The 17,941-nt window shown below is 39.6% G+C and overlaps 1 protein-coding gene and 1 long non-coding RNA gene across 3 annotated transcripts in view; one reads left to right on the plus strand and one right to left on the minus strand.

The window, feature by feature from the left end:
* The window catches only part of LOC106140467 (sperm surface protein Sp17), a 103,945-nt gene extending 86,278 nt beyond the window's left edge, over positions 1-17,667 (plus strand). For both annotated transcript variants that reach the window (XM_060952006.1, XM_060952007.1), the window contains 2 exons: positions 13,045-13,142; positions 16,653-17,667. In XM_060952006.1, coding sequence (XP_060807989.1) covers positions 13,045-13,142; positions 16,653-16,760 — 206 coding nt within the window. In that variant the 3' untranslated portion in view covers positions 16,761-17,667. The remainder of the gene's footprint in view (positions 1-13,044; positions 13,143-16,652) is intronic.
* On the minus strand, positions 3,356-6,489 carry LOC132903519 (uncharacterized). Its single transcript, XR_009657433.1, has 3 exons — positions 6,128-6,489; positions 5,619-5,683; positions 3,356-3,901 (listed from the first exon to the last, which is right to left on the minus strand). It is a non-coding gene; the product is annotated as an uncharacterized LOC132903519 (long non-coding RNA).
* Positions 17,668-17,941: the final 274 nt, after the last annotated feature.

Here is a 17,941-nt window from a genome sequence, read left to right on the forward strand (position 1 = left end):
CGACGGTAAGTAAGATGGATGGATGCGACTTAGCGCTCCACCTGTACGCAAAATAATGTAGGGTTGACACTATGAAGATTTAATATATAATTTTCTTTTATATTTTTTCGTAAACTACCTACTAACCTTGATGCATTATTTATTATTATTATTTTTTAGATTACGAGTATAATGGATTAATTCATTTTGACTAAATGAAATTTTGATGCCAGTGAATTAATTTGATTTAAAATGGAGTACATAACTTGATTGATTTTAATGTGAATATGGATGATTTTGTCTTTTCTCTTGTATTATGGGCCTATCAGTAGCCTGAAATAAATGGATTTTATTTTATTTTTATTATGGGTTAGGTTCCCATGCAAGATTCTTGAATGTCGAATTGTGTTTTTTTTTTCCAATGAATTGCACACATAAAATTACGTATTTTTCTCGGAGAGTTAAGCAGAGACTACATCTTTACACTTGACTACTCCCTTTTCATACGATGTATGTATGCTTCTTCCGTGTACTCTTGACCTGATCTCTTGCCAAGTCGTCCTTAATTTGATCAAGATACGTTTGTATAAGCCTCTGCGAGCGTTGGTGGTCGAATTGGTAAGGTGCCTGGTCAAATGCGTGATGCGCAGAAAGGCACAGGTTCGAATCCCGCCTCGGCCATGTACCAATGACTCGAAGTTATGTTCATTAATTGTAACTAACCAATGCTCTTACGGTGAGGGAAAACATCGTGAGGAAACCTGCACATTCAGGCAACTGGACACGTACGGGTCAGGTTCTCCTGCAAAGGTTACGGAGGTCTGATGGGAGTCGTTTCGTGTAAAAATCTAACTCACCCAATATAGGATCCTTGGTCAAAAGCATAAGGCTCGTCTCCAGAGTAGTCAGAATGCAGCTGAAACTAAACCCAGGAAGAAGAATGAACTATAAAATCCTTATACATTATATTTTGACGTATAGAAATTATGTTAGTAACAAAGTATGTTTTGACCCGAAACATAGCGTGTTGGTTATCACTGCAAATCTAGCTACTATATGGTAATGAAACCTTCACAAAGACGGTCAAGGGATAACTAAATAACTGAGGGTCAAAACACTTTTTCTACTATCATTTAATCTCTTGGCGTTTGAATGTTTGAATGAATGAACACGGTATTCATTTATTTTCATTCATTGCCAATAAATAAAAAAGGATAGGACCACTCCATCTCTTTCCCGTGGATATTGTAAAAGGAAAAATTAGGTAAACCCAGCAAATATTAAATAACAAATATTGCTTCGTGTTCTTTCTAAAAAATCACAAATAATGGGATCAAAGTTAACAATCGGAAATGAGGGCTCCAATTTACGTGTAGTTATACCTCGTAGTTATTCTGAATAAGGCCTGTCAACGGTCTCAAAGGTCGCCCGCCAAAGAGGAAGTATTTGCAAGAAAAGTACGCATAGTTTTCCAAACGAGAACTGGAAAAAGTATGTCACATGCAATGATAAACAACTTACATATAATCACGTCGACATCCACTTCGGGGTAGACAGAGCCAACAGTGCCGAAAGACCGATAGGCCGCGCTCAGCTATGCTATACATACATACATATGGTCACGTCTATATCCCTTGCGGGATAGACAGAGCCAACAGTTCCAAAAAGACCGTTAGGCCACGCTCAACTGTATGGCTTAAATATGGAATTGATATTCAAATAGAGACAGGTTGCTAGTCAATCGCGTTAAAGAAGAATCCCAATTTTAGTAGCATATCCCTTAGTCGCCATTTACGACATCCATGGAACAGAGAAGGCGTTGTCCTATTCTCTAGTGCCGGGAACCACACGGCGAACATTACGAAATAGACATAAGATTTGGATGCTAAAATGCTAACGATGTAGTTTGCAGTCAGTTTGCGCACTTTCTACATAATGATAGCTCTATATAGCTGGCAAAGGTTGACCTTTGTGCCAATCTACCTTTATGATGGTGACCTCTTAGTTGGAATGGCAAAGTTTATATTATCAAAGTTCAAGAAACACTATCCATATTTCTATACTAACATGAACATAGAATAGATGAAGTGGTAGGTACTATTTGCAAGTGCAGGAAATCACACGGCATTTTCACTAGATTATGTTTGTATAATAAAAATAAATTCCATAATTGTGAATATAGTGACAAGTCCCTTCGGAGTAATTGCCTCTTTTCCTTTGAGAATTCCCACGGGAAAGATGCTCCACGGAAAAGTAAAGTATTATGTAAAAGGCGAAACATATTTTTAGTACCGTTTTGTAATCAATATTTTTAGTGTTATTTTTAATTTACAAAATAAAAACTATAAATAAAATAATTCACACAGATGTGTGACCATATACGCCACGAAATAATGTTTGTTCTCCTACTCATTTATTTAAATTTACTGCGCAAAATTGAACAAAGGGCGGACTTAACGCCGCTTGGCATTCTCTACCAGTCTACCAGCTGACCAAACAGAAAACTTAGCTTATTCCCCTAGAAGTGATTCCTGTGCAAAATCTTATATGCAAAGGCCTTTATAAATACCCGACTGGCCTATTATAAGTAAATCGATACCCACGCAACCTGTGGATCGCTGCCAATTTCACTCTCCAGTACCCGGGTAGGCTTAAGATTCAAAATAATGAGAGTCCAGATGTGACACTCTATAAGATACAACTGTATTTAATCTGATTTAAAAAAAATATATTTTTATTTTAGTCATTTCATAAACGCTGATAGCTTGAATGGTATTTATGTGAAAATCTATCAAAACTAAAGATTAATATTATGTATTGAGATTATAAGCAAGGATCAACTTATATTTTTAAGAGAATAAAGAAAAAATAAAGAATTTTAATTATCAAAGCACTGCCATGTTGACTTAAAATGTATAAAACTACCTATTTTTTGAGTACTACATCATAAAATAAAACCATAAGATACAATCCGTACGAGTATCCAACATTGTAACTTAATAAAGAATTTGAATGCACACTAAAATTTTAAATGCGGACCTCTGGCTGCCTATCACGCTTTTACGACAAAATCGCTGGATCGATTTGATAAAATTCATTCATTCATATAACCACTTCTATATTCCTTGCGGGGTAGACAGAGCAAGCAGTCTTGAAAGACTGACAGGCCACGTTTAGCTGTTAGGCTTAATGATAGAATTGAGATTAATTTAGTGACAGGTTACTAGCCTATCCCAATCCAAGAATCCAATCCAAGAATCCCAAGTTTATAAGCCTATCCCTTAGTTTGCTGAAATTTTGAATAAATAACCTTTATTCTATTTCGTTTCTTTTTTACATATAAATGTACACGTATATATATATATATATCGTCCCCTTACTGCAAAAACCAACTAAGTGCATGACATTAAGTTTCGAGAAATTGACGTTTAAAGGTTTGCACTGTCAAATCACTATTAAGATTGTAACCTTTCAAGAATCTGTTCATGTATTTTTAATACTTATTTATTAAGCTTTAAAGGTAATTAGTACAATAAAAGCAAATCCTCGAAATACTAGAATAAATTAAGGAATTAGGGCGAGAGGTGGTGCAAATAAATGGTTTTTACTGTAAAGATTTTTTAACTTTACTACTTAAGTGCCCTAAATATTACTTAATATTGGGTTAGTTGCTTTTAATTTAATATTAAAATATCCCATAACTCACTAAAATGTTACAAATATGTTGGTAAAACGAGTTTAAAACACAATTTTGTCGGCTTTAATACTTTATTATGTATAAAAACAATACCAAATAGTACAATCATCATCATCAATGTTGTTAAAATTTAACATAACCAAAATCAAATAATAACGTCATACAAAAAGTCTGCGGTTTTAGTGGCTGATTCGTTTAGGTCTGAAGATCCTCTACTGTTATCATCTGAAATATAAAATGTGCATAAGTAGTTGTTCTCTGCTAACTTGCAAATACATACATGCATACATACATAAAATCACGCCTCTTTCCCGGAGGGGTAAGCAGAGACTATCCCTTTCCACTTGCCACGATCTCTGCACACTTCCTTCGCTTCATCCACATTCATAACTCTCTTCATGCAAGCTCGGCGGTTTCGGGTACTCTTGACCTGACCCTTTACCAGGACGTCCTTAATTTGATCAATATACGTTTGTCTAGGTCTTTTCCTTCACACTCTCCTTGTATATCTACTTAGTCAACCTGCTTTCATTCATCCTCTCCACATGGCCAAACCATCTTATCATACCCTTTTCTATTCCTGTAACTACATCTTCACATCACAACATTCACTTATCACGCTGTTCCTTATCCGGTCACTCAATTTCACACCGATCATACATCTTAACGCTCTCATTTCCACTGCATTTATTCTGCTTTCGTGCTTCTTTTGCCATACCCAACTTTCCCTCCCATACATTAATGTCGGGACCAACACGCCCCTATGCACAGCCAGTCGAGCCTTTTTGGATAGTTTCTGACTGCTCATAAAGGCATGCAAAGCTCCATTCACCATGTTCCCCGCGTTCACTCTCCTTTCAATATCACTATCACACTTGCCATCTGATGTAAACTTTGAACCTATTTATACAAACTCTTTCAATTGCTCAATTTTAACTCCTCCAATCAAAATATTACATGCTGTCATTTCTTTCTCCATTTCAAAAAACCAGTGTTTTAGTTTTACTTTCGTTCACTTTCATTATTTTCTCTTTCAAAGCTTCATGCATACAGTTTACCATCTCCTGTAACTCCTCCGCTGATGACGCCAGTATAACCTGATCGTCGGTATAGAGCAGACATTTGACGAGTAACTCATTCATCCTTAATCCACTTTCAGACTCTTTCAAATCTGTCAAACAACTATCCATAAATGGGTCCTCGGCCGCTTCTCCAACACAAATTGAAAAGGCAGTACAACTGACTAGCTAATACGCCTTGTCCTGCTTTTAGCATCTCGACCGACACTCCAGACATACCCAGCAGCCTTACCCGCTTTCATACTCTTAAGTGCTTTCACAATTTCGAACATTTCAATTTCGCCTTCCATCTCATTCTCTTTTTCTTCGCTATAACATAATTTTTTAATATTTCCTTCCTTTTTTTCAAATAAACTTTCAAAATACTCCTTCCATATCTTAACACACATTGTTCTCCTTTCACAACGCTACCATCCTGGTATCTGATCCTAGTCAGCTCTCTGGTTATAGTTTTAGCTCGGGCTAACCTTACGGATTTCCAGAATACTTTCAGAACTTGCAAATATTCTATTCAATACATAAAATGAATGAACCGATTTAGATATGAAAAGACTACGAGTCGTCTAAAGCCTAAAAGGCGAGGTAAAGTAGAAAAGGAGTGACAGGGGAGATGATGCATAACCTCTCCTGTCACCCCAGATGGATAGACAGACAGACGGATAGCGGAGGTTTAGTAATACGGTCCCGTTTTACCCTTTTGGTACGGAACCCTAAAAATGATGTACACATATAAATTCACTTTCAAAACAACTATAGACATTCATTTAAATATCTTTAATTAGCAAATAAATAGCATAGTAACATATATCAAATGGTAGCTAGACATGTAATTTTTGGCCATAAGCACTTCTACGAGCATTTACGGTCAACTCCGATGGGCTAGATTCTTCCGCATTTACACTGACTGGGTAGGTATTTTTATAGTCACCTGAAAATAAACGATCATCATCACATGCACATTCTTATGTTAGTAGATATAAAAACTGTTGTAAAATATTGTTAACTAGCTGTGCAAATGTGTGCACCGTAATAGGATTAGTTCCTGAGATTATCGCGTTCAAACAAACAAACAAAGAAACAATCTCTTCAGCTTTATAATATTAGTATGATTAAACAAACAAAATAAGCCTTCCCGCCATCCCAGATCGCACGTCAGTAGGTATTTATCTTAGTAGATGAAAAAATATTTATCGTCAGAAATAATCGGTAAAGTATCTACATGCGTATTATAATATTGTGCTATAGTTAGGTGTAATACAATCAAAATATAGATCATAATAATACATTCCGTTTCAATTTTCAACTAAGTAGGTAACAAAATCATTTTTACAAAAATCTAGCCTAAAATTAATTACATAATGATTTTACTTACCCGCTTTTTTCGTATTATTACTTTCTCCACATACAAGGTTTAACATTTTTCTAGATCTCGAACTCATTACTTTAAAATTATACACACGAAACAGCAAATTTAACGATTCAACGCAGACGCACAGTAAGAGTGACGGTTGAAACGCGACTTACACGGTTTTTGCTGACGGGCTGAATGAAATCAAAGTTCAAAGCTTACAAGTAAAGCCAACAAAACTACTTTATTATATTTTTCTTGTAGATAATATCTATTTACGAGGGAAATATGAATCAGTAAAAAGGACTAACAGATTTTTAAATATTTCGTAAGTAGGTAACAGAGAGAATTTTATCTAACAAGTAACTGCTAAAAGCGTGCTAGTATTGTTAAGTATATTTTTGCAGTACTTGAATAAATTTTTTTGACAAAATTTAGCATGCCAAAACCATTGAAAATACGATTACTGATCTTTTCTGTAAATTTTATTTAAACATTTTATTTAACCACTACACATTACTGTTTTACTGTACAATATTTTCAAAATTACATTGTAAGATATCTTAGCGAAAAGCTAAATCAGGAATGAAGCGTCATATCAAAAAACGGGTTTTACCAGCGTATAGAGCTTGAAAAGGAGATTGTGAAAGTGCACTTAACTCAGTTTTGACAAAAAGTGACTTTAATTGGTTTTTGCAGTAATGGGACGATATGTCCTCTCTTGACCGTTACTCATCTATACTATCTTTATTTGCGCTTGAAAGGGTTGTTATAAATAGCTTCTGCGATGATTTATCGTTTTCATCACTGGTTCCATCGGCTCTGTCAGTCCTGTTGGTGGATTGATAGATTTTTCATTCTAAGTGACTATTCATATTGGCAATTCATTAATAGGAACCATGAAAAATTTATTATATTGCTAGTTTGGAGCGAGTAACATTGGTTAACTTGTTTTTCTACTTTTTGGATATTAACAAAACTTTATACGGCGGTGTCTGCGTGTAGAACAGGAAGAAAGCTTTAGGCTTAACATCACGCTGCAATTATTAGAAGCTAATAAATAAGGCAAAATTAAAAAAACGGCGGTTATTATTCATCTTTGAGGGCTTCAATGATGCCCAAAATAACTATTCCACGCGGACGAAGTCGCGAGCACAACTAGTATAATGATAAGAGAAAATACTTATAGAGAGGAAACCTGCATATTCCGACAACTGGATATGTATGATGAGCCCATGTGGGTAAGGTTCGCCTGCAAGGTATTGGAGGTCAGACGGTGTAACGGAGGTCAGTGGCTCCGTGTAAACCCAACTTACTTCTGAATGTGTTTAAACCTATAGTTCCTTTCCTCAGACCTAGGAATAGAAACTGGATCTAACGTCAGGTGGATAAGGTACAAATAGCGTTCCCGTCGTAAAACCAAGCCGAATATTTAAAACTAGCTGTGCCCGCGACTTCGTCCGCTTGGAATAGTTATTTTGGGCATCATTGAAGCCCTCAAGGATGAATAATGGTCCCCGTTTTTTTTTTCACATTTTCCATTTTTTCTTTGCTCCATATAGTTGCAGCGTGATGTTATATAGCCTAAAGCCTTCCTCGATAAATGGTCTATTCAACGCAAAAATAATTTTTCAATTCGAACGAGTAGTTCCTGAGATTAGCGCGTTCAAACAAACAAACAAACTCTTCAGCTTTATAATATTAGTATAGATTTAAAGGTTTCTTTATAAAAAACCCCGCTCTAACCAAACATGATAACCTAAAATTGCCTCCGAGAGAACCATAAAAGAGAGTCTTAACAAATTTCTCACTGAAAATTCTAAGTAATTATAAATACCGTTATTTCCCGAGATAATGTGTAGGATGTTTTCCCCAAGTCGTTCTCATTTTGTTGGAATGCTCCCGTAACGGGCAGCTGTCCGACTTATAGCGTATTGCTGGAATCTTTTCCTCAACGGACTTCAAATTAGATATATCTAATTAATTTTCCTGCTCCCGGCTCCTCATTGCAAGATATTAATAAAATATTTTATTAAACATTATGTATTCGGCCCAAATTTATGAAGTAGCTTATGATTTCGCTTTTCGTTTGATCTACTCGTAAAATACACATATTTACATACTATTACATCTGTTTCTCATTGGGGTAGGCTGATACTATGGATTACCACTTGCTACGATCCTTACAGACCTCTCCCGCTTCCTCCACACTCATTACTCTTTTCATACATATTCGACGATTACGGGTACTCCTAACATCTCCCATTTCGTACTTACAAAGAAAGACATTCGAAATAAGGAAGATAATAAGTTACATTCATTGGTCCAACGGTTAAACTGTAACAATGATTTATATCCGCCAAAAGAGGCTCACTCTTTTGGCGTTTATAAATCATTGTTACAATTGTTGTAGTTTATAATCATTAGGATTAATTTCTGTTAATACAAAAGAGAGGCGTGATATGTATGTATGTGTCTAAATTATTCTAACTTTTGTCGCTCAATCGCTACCCGGCGAACCGAATCTTCTAGAAAGTTGTTTACTTTGGTCCTGCCAACATCGCAAGCTCCATTACTAAAGATACCTATAACAACTAATGGCCAATCAGGAGTAGATACTGTTTAATGGCTGCCTACTCTTGGCGACCTATTTCAGCAAAATTTCAGGTACCCACCTGGAATTAGCTTTAAACCTACACTTTATCAGTTCATCGGCTCTAGAGTTACCACGACATAAATACTTACTTACTTACTTACTTACTATACTTATAATTATTTACAAAATATTACGCCTACTGGAATCAGAGATGATTCTGCAAGAAATCAATTGGCTTACTCCGAAAAATTCATAAAGATATTGTCAGTATCCCACATTGTAATATATTTTCGTACAAACGAGTATAAACGCCAGATATATTCGTATCAAATGGAGAATGAACGTATTGTGTGCTGATTTATGAACGCGTGGTATTGTCCGCCATTTTGTAAAAGCCGTCAATGGCAAAATGGCGGTTTGTTTGAGGCTTGAATTACTGTGAATAATAGAGGATGTTTGTTGATGACAATGAATTTGTTACTTTTTTAATCTGTTAAGTAAATAGTATCTGAAATTACTATCACAAAAACAACATTTCCTTTAACATTCAAAAATATCTGTTTTAATTTTTAAGTATTTATTAATATTTTAACTTAGACATAAGATGACAAAAAATCATGGCAACAATAATAAAAAATAACGTGAATTGAAATAAATTTCACATAAAAAACACAAATGTTTAAAAATTCGAAACACTCTTCTACAGTTCATTTCACGTAACAACCGACGATACAAAATAACGACGGTACAAAAATGGCGCTTAATGGATTACAACTATAATTACTTTCTGTTTCCTATGTCCCTGGTGAGAATACGGTTCTGAGCATCAGAAAATGACACCATTGTTAATTTAATCATAATCGCATTTATTTATTTATTTACATTAAATGATGAAGTTAACGATGCATTTTTTAGGAAAAGTTTAACTTTTAAATCAGAAAAAGCTATCAAAATTTTAATAAACTTGATACTTGATGCAAACAATTTGCAAGTTTTATTTTTAAGCATACACCAGGCTGCTCTCCAGAATAGTGAAAACACAACGCGTCTCCGTACAAGAGTTCAGAACAACTTATCCAATTGTTTTCAGGAAATATTATATATCTGTACCTTTTCTATTTTTAAACATCCGACCACTTTTCAATTCGCCGCGTCCGCTAACGACTTATAAAAATTCATGATCGATAAAACCCCAACACTGTATTGCTTTCGTGAAAATTTTCGCAGGATTTATATTGGTCCCAAAGGAGTTCCAATCTAATTCAGATTCAATCTGTTGCTAAGACAGATTTCTATCTGTTATCTCTCACCATTTCATTCATAATGTATTCTGGATTGCTTCATCATGCTATTAACATAAGTTTGTTTGTTTTTTTGTTTGTAAACTCTTTATTGCCCATAAAAATAAATATAACAAATCACAAAACAGTTATTGGATTTAGAAGAATATGTACAATGGCGGACTTATCCCCAATGGGATTTCTTCCAGTCAACCAAAAGATAATGGAAAATCCATAATTAAAAAGGTAGCGCACATAAAAAGCATTGAGGATGCAGTATAATAAACAATAAAAGTAAGTAATTGTTGGTTGCATCCTCACGTCTCTGAAGAGGAGAGCCAAGGGTTCTCTGTGACGATATTGGGTTGTGTAAACCAGGTTTTTCTCGACTGAGACGAAGTGATCTTCCAACTATAATACTTCAAATACCACGAGGCTAATTAACTTGGTTCATGGGAACGACATTAGGCCATGCAGTTAAAAAAACGTGGGCTTTGCGAGACTGTTGGCTCTGTCTACCCCGTAAGGGACAAAAACATGATTATATATATTATATATTTTTTCAACTACTCGACCGCACCTAAACATACATACATACATACATAAAATCACGCCTCTTTCCCGGAGGGGTAGGCAGAGACTACCTCTTTCCACTTGCCACGATCTCTGCATACTTCTTTCGCTTCGTCCACATTCATAACTCTCTTCATACAAGCTCGGCGGTTTCGGGTACTTACGTATAATCGCGTCTATATCCCTTGCGGGGAAGACAGCGGCAGCAGTCTTGAAAAGACTGATAAGCCACGTGTTTGGTTTAATGATAGACTTGAGATTGAAATAGAACGAGGCCTATCAATCTTTTCAACATTAAAATTTAAATAGTAACACAAACCAAAGCACACGTTTCTCCAATTCATAACTACCATACTAAGAAAGACATTCGCAATAAGGAAGATAATTAGTTACATTCATTGATCCAACGGTTAAAATGTAACAATGATTTATAAACGCCAAAAGAGGCTCCTTTTGTAGTTTATAATCATTAGGATGAATATCTGTTAATACAAAAGAAAGGATCTTGATCAAATTAAGGACGTCCTGGTAAAGGGTCAGGTCAAAAGTACCCGAAACCGCCGAGCTTGCATGAAGAGAGTTATGAATGTGGATGAAGCGAAGGAAATATGCAGGGATCGTGGCAAGTGGAAAGAGGTAGTCTCTGCCTACCCCTCCGGGAAAGAGGCGTGATTTTATGTATGTATGTACAAAAGAAAGGCGTGATATGTATGTATCTAAATTATTCTAAGTTTTCTCCAATTCATAACGGACTCGCTAGACTTGAATTTATGCTAAGCCAACTTGGGCTAGATCCAAGCTATTCGTCTTGCTTTCAACGCGGCCAGGTATTTCATTCGTCTAGGAATTCAAGCAGCTGAATTTACAGCACTGTTTTGCTATACCAGTAGGTAATTGAAATGTTTCTCATTGTTGCAAATATTTCGTTATGCATTATGACGGAATGAATGTTTGTTTTTACTATGTTGGTGTACCATAACATTTGTACTTTCCAATATTTTCTATTTAAATAGAAGAGAATTTTAACGTGCCGTGTGGTTCCTGGCACCAGTACAAAAAAGAATATAATAAAATGAAAATTTAACGATAATAGGTAGGTACTCTTGAAATAATATCCAAGTCATTCTGTAGGTGACTTATTTCAATAAAAAAAAGATATCCTATCACAAATCACCCATAACCTAGCTTGCCCTGACAAAAATCAAATGCTAAATTGATTCTTATCGTCTCACGGATAAAGACCTGAATCCTATAAAAAGTGGAGTAGTTAAATCACCAATGAAATAGTCATTCACTGTCCCCTTTACCCTTTGTTTGAATGCGAAATCGATTACAGTTTTATACGATTGTTACGAGTACGGAATCGATATTGCTTCTTTTCTGTTGAAGTTTTTATGACGTAATTTTTTAAGGATATTGACACACTTATACTTACTGCAGCAAAAAACCAAAAAAATTGGGTTCCAGACCCAAGTGCTGCTCGTTCCGTGCAGATTGTAAAAGTTAGTCAAGGGAGAGACCAGTAAACTTTGTATTCTTTTAGTCTATGGGTTTTTTCTAACTGAATCTTAATTCCGTCATTACGCCACGTGGCCTTTCAATGTTTGCGAAACTGTTGGCTCGGTCTACTCCATAAAGAATAAACACATGATATATTATATACTCCATACCATACATACATACATATCATAAAGTCTATATAGTCTATAGTCGCCTTTTACGACATCCATGGGAAAGAGATGGAGTGGTCCTATTCTTTTTTTTTATTGGTGCCGGGAACCACACGGCGCATATATATACTAAAAGTTTATATATATACTACCTATACTAAAAGTTGAAATTAACATCCATCTTTTTTCACCGGTGGGTAAACCCGAAATGGCCTCCAAAATCAGCTAGAACCATTTGTCTTGTAGCAGCTGACTTATGGCTTAGCGCTGCCAATCGGACCATTTATCATAGTTAGGGGATGTCACGGGGAGGAACTATTTAGGGGTAATTGAGTGTGGTGCTTATATTAATTTATACTTTTATTTTTTTAATTCACTTTTGACTTGTAATTTTGAACTAAAGGTACAATCAGATATAACTAAAACTATTTAAAAAAAAATTGATGATTACAAACTGAAATTAAATTTATAAATTGTAAAGTCCCTGCATAGCATCAACTTGCGGGAGTGTGCCCAGAAGGCTGGCAGCATTGCCATTTTGAATGGCAATGTTGATTCACTGAGCCAGATAATTCACTCTCCGGTTACGAGATACCTTTTATTTAATTTATTGTTGAGCTTGCAAAGAAAGATGGATAACAACATACCTTTGCATGTGATCGGAAAAGTCCGCCAAAAAGAATAATCCCAAGTATTTTAGCGTTGACTGTACTAACGCCAATTGATGATGGTTATATGAGAAGACTTAAATTCCTAATTCTACAAGTCCTCATCGTGTCTTCTCTCGTCAAATAACTAAAAAACATTCTCATTTGGTTACAGATCTGTGTCATGCCGCGACCAAGATCCAGGCATCTTTCAGGGGCCACCAGGCACGCAAGCAAACCCAGGCGGAGAAGGATAAGGAGCAACAAGATAAGGTAACTAACTAACTAACTAAACTATGCAGTCAAAACAAACCTGCACATTCAGGCAGCTATATATATATAACCATGATGATGACATCATCATCATCATCAGGCAGCTGGATATATAACCATGAAGATGACATCATTTTGGTTATATATCCAGCTGCCTGAATGTGAAGGTTAGTTTTGACGGCATAGTTAAGTTAGTTAGTTGTGTTAAATTCCCCTGCAAATGTTGCGGAGATCAGAAGGAGTTGCTTCATGTAAAAACCTTTTTTTTTTTTTTTTTTTTTTAACGTGTGGAAAGACCTTCGTCTACCCGGCCGGCTACGGGAAGTCGGTCGGGTTATGTGGGGCTTGAACCCACTAAAACCACACGGTGCCATCGCCTACCGCTTCGTTGCCAGGAGTGTGAGCTGCCCTCGCTCATACTCCTGACGCGGCGGCCGCTTCCACGGCGGCCTCGGCTCGGCCGCTCTCCACTGAGCGGCCAGCGGGGTGACCCGTCGGCCTTCAATTCTACCCGCTAGGGGAGGGCGCGCCTGGCACAAGCGCGCCTTCGACCCAGGGCCGTTTCGCCAGGCAGCGGAATCCCGTTTCCGCCGCCCGACCGGCCCTTATTGTGGGGGCAGCAGGTGCAGGGCGTATGCCCGCCTCCTGCGCCCAGTGCGCCGGCGGCGTATGGGGAGGTCGGACGTGTCCTCTCTCACCCTTTCCGCCGCCTCTTTGCGGAGCATGACGCTCTCCGCAAAGGTCTGCACTGCTGTCCACGACCTCTCGCTGTCGACCATCTGTCTCACGACAGCCGGCAGAGAAAGGTCGTCCCCCACGACCGCGCGAAGCTCCGCGCGGTCTTGGTCCCAGGCTGGGCAAACCTCCAAGGTGTGCTGGGCGTCCTCGTCAGCACATCCGTCACAGTGGTGGCAGACAGCAGACGGCTCCCGACCGATCAGACACAGATACCCTCCGAAACAACCATGTCCGGAGAGCATCTGGGTCAGACGGTAAGTCAGGCTACCGTGCTGCCTCGCCAACCACTGTCCCAACACCGGACGGACCGCCTCGACGGTTCTACGCCCAGCAGTCGGCTGCTCCAGCCTTTGGGACCACTCTTCAATGGAGCGCTGACACAGCTCATTGCGGCGTCCTGCGATCTCCCTCGGTGCTAACCGGTGACCCTGGGCCACGGCCTCCTCGCGCCAGAAGAACAGCGACGCGAGGGTTTTCGCCTCTAGGTCCCAGGGAATGGAACCGGCCAGCACAGACGCTGCCTCAAAGGAGATCGTGCGATATCCCCTTGCGGCTCTCGTCGCCATCAGCCTCTGTGGCCTCCGCAGGGAAGCGAGGTTTTGGCGAGAGAGCGCATCCGCCCATACGGGGGCCCCGTAAAGGGCTATTGATCGCACGACCCCCATGTACAAGCGCCTGCAGGACGCTTCTGGACCTCCCAGATTCGGCATGAGCCGAGTCAGCGCTCCGGCCGCCGTCGTCACGCGCGGCGCTAATTCCGCGAAGTGGGCGCCGAAGTTCCATCTGCCATCAAGAACGATGCCCAGGTAGCGCATCGATTGCTTGATGGCAATTGAAACACCTCCAACCGTCAGACTGGCGTCTGCAGGCGGCTTCCTCCGAGGGCCATGGAAGCACAGCGCCTCGGATTTGTGGAGAGCCACCTCTAGACCCAGTCGACGGATCCGGCGCACCACTTCAGCGACTCCCGCAGTGGCGAGCAATGACGCCTCCCTATATGTGGCGCCGCGGGCGGTCACGAGTGTGTCGTCCGCGTAGCAGACGACCTCCACCCAGGGCAGAGTGACCGTCCGCAGCACCCAATCGTAACCGATGTTCCACAGGAGCGGTCCTAAGACAGAACCCTGTGGAACACCGCGCGTCATTGAACTCTTCGTCCAACCGTTTCGGTCAGGGAAGATTATCCATCTCTCTGAGAGGTAGTCCTGGATGACCCGACGCAGGTAGGTCGGCACCCCATGGTATCGGAGTGCCTCCACAATGCAAGACCAGGGGAGGGAGTTAAAGGCGTTGGCGATGTCCAAAGACACCGCCACGACCACCTCACCCTGGGCAACCGCATCCTGCGCCAAGGACTTCACCCTCAGCACGGCGTGAATCGTCGACCGCCTCCGGCGGAACCCGTATTGGCGATCCGCCAGGTCCGGTCCGACTCTCTCCAGGTGCTCGACGAGGCGGTCAGCAATGACCCTTTCCAGCAATTTGCCGGCCTCATCGAGCACGACGAGGGGACGGAACCCGGTCGGAGAATCCGCCGGACGTCCCTCCTTCTGCAGTAGGACTAGTCGGCCCACTTTCCACGCCGCGGGAAACCTTCCCTGCTCGAAACAGGCTGTGAACAGCCCCCTCAGCCGTTCCCCCAGAACGTCCAGAGCGAGGACGAGGGCACGACCCGGAACTCCATCAGGACCCGGGGCGACGTTCTTCGCACGCAGCCGTGTAACGGCTGCAGCAAACTCATCCCGGGTCACCTCCGGGATCGCCTCCACGCCCTCGCTTCTTTCCGCCAGTGGCGGTGCCATACTGGGGGGCTGAAAGGCCGCTCCCTGCGGGAACAGAGCGGCCACCACCTCACCGAGGAACTGCGGATCCAAGGTCCGCGTCAGGGGGGCCGCATACGGCCGGAGCTTATTCCGGACCAGCCGATACGGGCGCCCCCAAGGATCGCGGTCCAAGGTACCCAGCAGCTCCTCGCGTGCTGCCTCCTTGGCAGACGCTATCGCGGTCCTCAGCGATCTCTTCGCCTCCACTAGTGTCGCGCACAAGGCGGCCTCTTCGGACTCGTCCCTGCGCCTTCTCCTCCGGTATCGGGCGTACTGGCGTCTAGCCCTGAAACAGGCTTCTCGCAGACGCGAGAGCTCGGGCGACCACCAGTACACCCACCTTCTGGGAGGACGAGTACTGGCCCGGGGCATCGAGGCGTCGCAGATTTCTGCTAACGCGCCCCGGAACCACTCGGTTTCGTCCTCTACCACCACATTCGCCGGCGCACGGGACCAACCTTTTACAATGGCCGCCTCGCGGAGAAACTCCTTCATGTAAAAAATTTTTTTTTTTTTTTTTTTTTTTTCATGTAAAAACCTGACTCAACCACTCCAGCAGATCTAGCATGGCACACACATAAACTATTGCTGTCTCGTTTCACGTCATAATAAAAAGCGAACAGCGATAGATTATCGCGGAACAAAATACAGATAGTGGTGACATTCGAGCCTCGGGCACCTTTTCAGAGGGCGGGGCCGAGTTTAATTCTAGATCGATGACGAGGTAGTCCGGCGACTTAAAAAGAAACGAGATGCTTCCAACCGATAAGATTTCTAACACAGGACTTAAAGTGCTAGCTAAAGTTTAATATATCTTTTTTGCCATGCCCATTAAAATGAGAATTTTATCCTTTTAACCTACAAAAGATTTGTAAGTCTATATTCGGTAGACTTCGTCCACATTGAGGAACAAGTTAGTATTAAACACAACATTACTTTCCCTTTCCAGGAAGACGTAGAGAAGATCGACTTGACTGATCCTGATCTGAACAAGGCTGCTACTAAAATACAAGCGTCATTCCGCGGCCACAAAGTACGCAAAGATGTCCCCAACTAAGGTGACCACACCGCGAGATTACAACAGGACGAACTGGCTTCGTATCTATGAGGAGTATGTCAACAATTTGTTGAGATTGTGAGTTGTTTGTTGTAGGTGTTCGCTTATACGCGTGGTGAGGTGGATATATTTATTTTACAATTTTAATTAGCTCTAAGCTGAAAACTGAACTATAATACGGGTTTTTATGAAGTCACACCTGATTTAAAATTTGCAGACGAATTTGTTGTAAGTCTTCATTTGTTTATGTAAACTATAGGTTAAAACAGATATTTTGTTCGTACGTTAGAAGCCAAATTTGAATTTGGTCTTGCTCTTACAATGTTACCTCACAATGAACCAACTATGAGAATTTACCTAAAATTTTAATTATTAAGGATATAATATTAACAGTGTGTGTCTGAGTAAATGTTGATCATCGATATAGAAAAGACCATTTTTGTGTATTAAAATCTAGTGAGTATTCACCTCATAAATATGAAGTCGGGTAGTGTATTGCGTTTAATAGTTACCCAAAGAGTAATCTTGTACGGTGTGTCAATTCTTTACGAATGATATGTCAATTTTTATTCTATGATTACTTTACTTCATCTGAAGCATCGGATTGACATGTCTCATGAATACCAAAGAGTAGTAAATACAATTGAATGAATTGAACTATTTATAATAAAAATTATAGATTACTGTCCCGTTTTTCTAATACTATTTTGGTCACCATACTTCATGTTAACCTCAATATTTAAATCTTCATACTTTATTTTAACATTCCATTTCTTCTTTCAATGTTTGTTATATAATATAAGATTTTATTTAAGAATAATGTAGTTAAGACAACGTAGTTTTATTGTCTTTCAACTGCTTCTTTTTCTGCATAAAAAAAACCATTTAAAGAAATTGTTGTACGCTAAAAATGATACCAAATATGATTCAATTTTGATATTTTAAAAATTACCGTTTGATTTTTATAATTTTATGCAATTTTACAGTATTTTCCTGTACATTTCTGGTAATTTTAGGATTTATATTAAATAAAGTATTTAATATTCGCCTATATTGAAAAAGTGTTTTATTTATTTCATTCCAAATATCTATTTAGATACTTCGCAAAAAGTCACAGTCAATTAAACATTTTTAAACTTATTTTTTCGCTGTTCCACAAATAAGCGAATAAAAAATCGAAG

The sequence above is a fragment of the Amyelois transitella genome, chromosome 27 (assembly GCF_032362555.1).
Source record: "Amyelois transitella isolate CPQ chromosome 27, ilAmyTran1.1, whole genome shotgun sequence".
Classification (NCBI taxonomy): Eukaryota; Metazoa; Arthropoda; class Insecta; order Lepidoptera; family Pyralidae; genus Amyelois; species Amyelois transitella.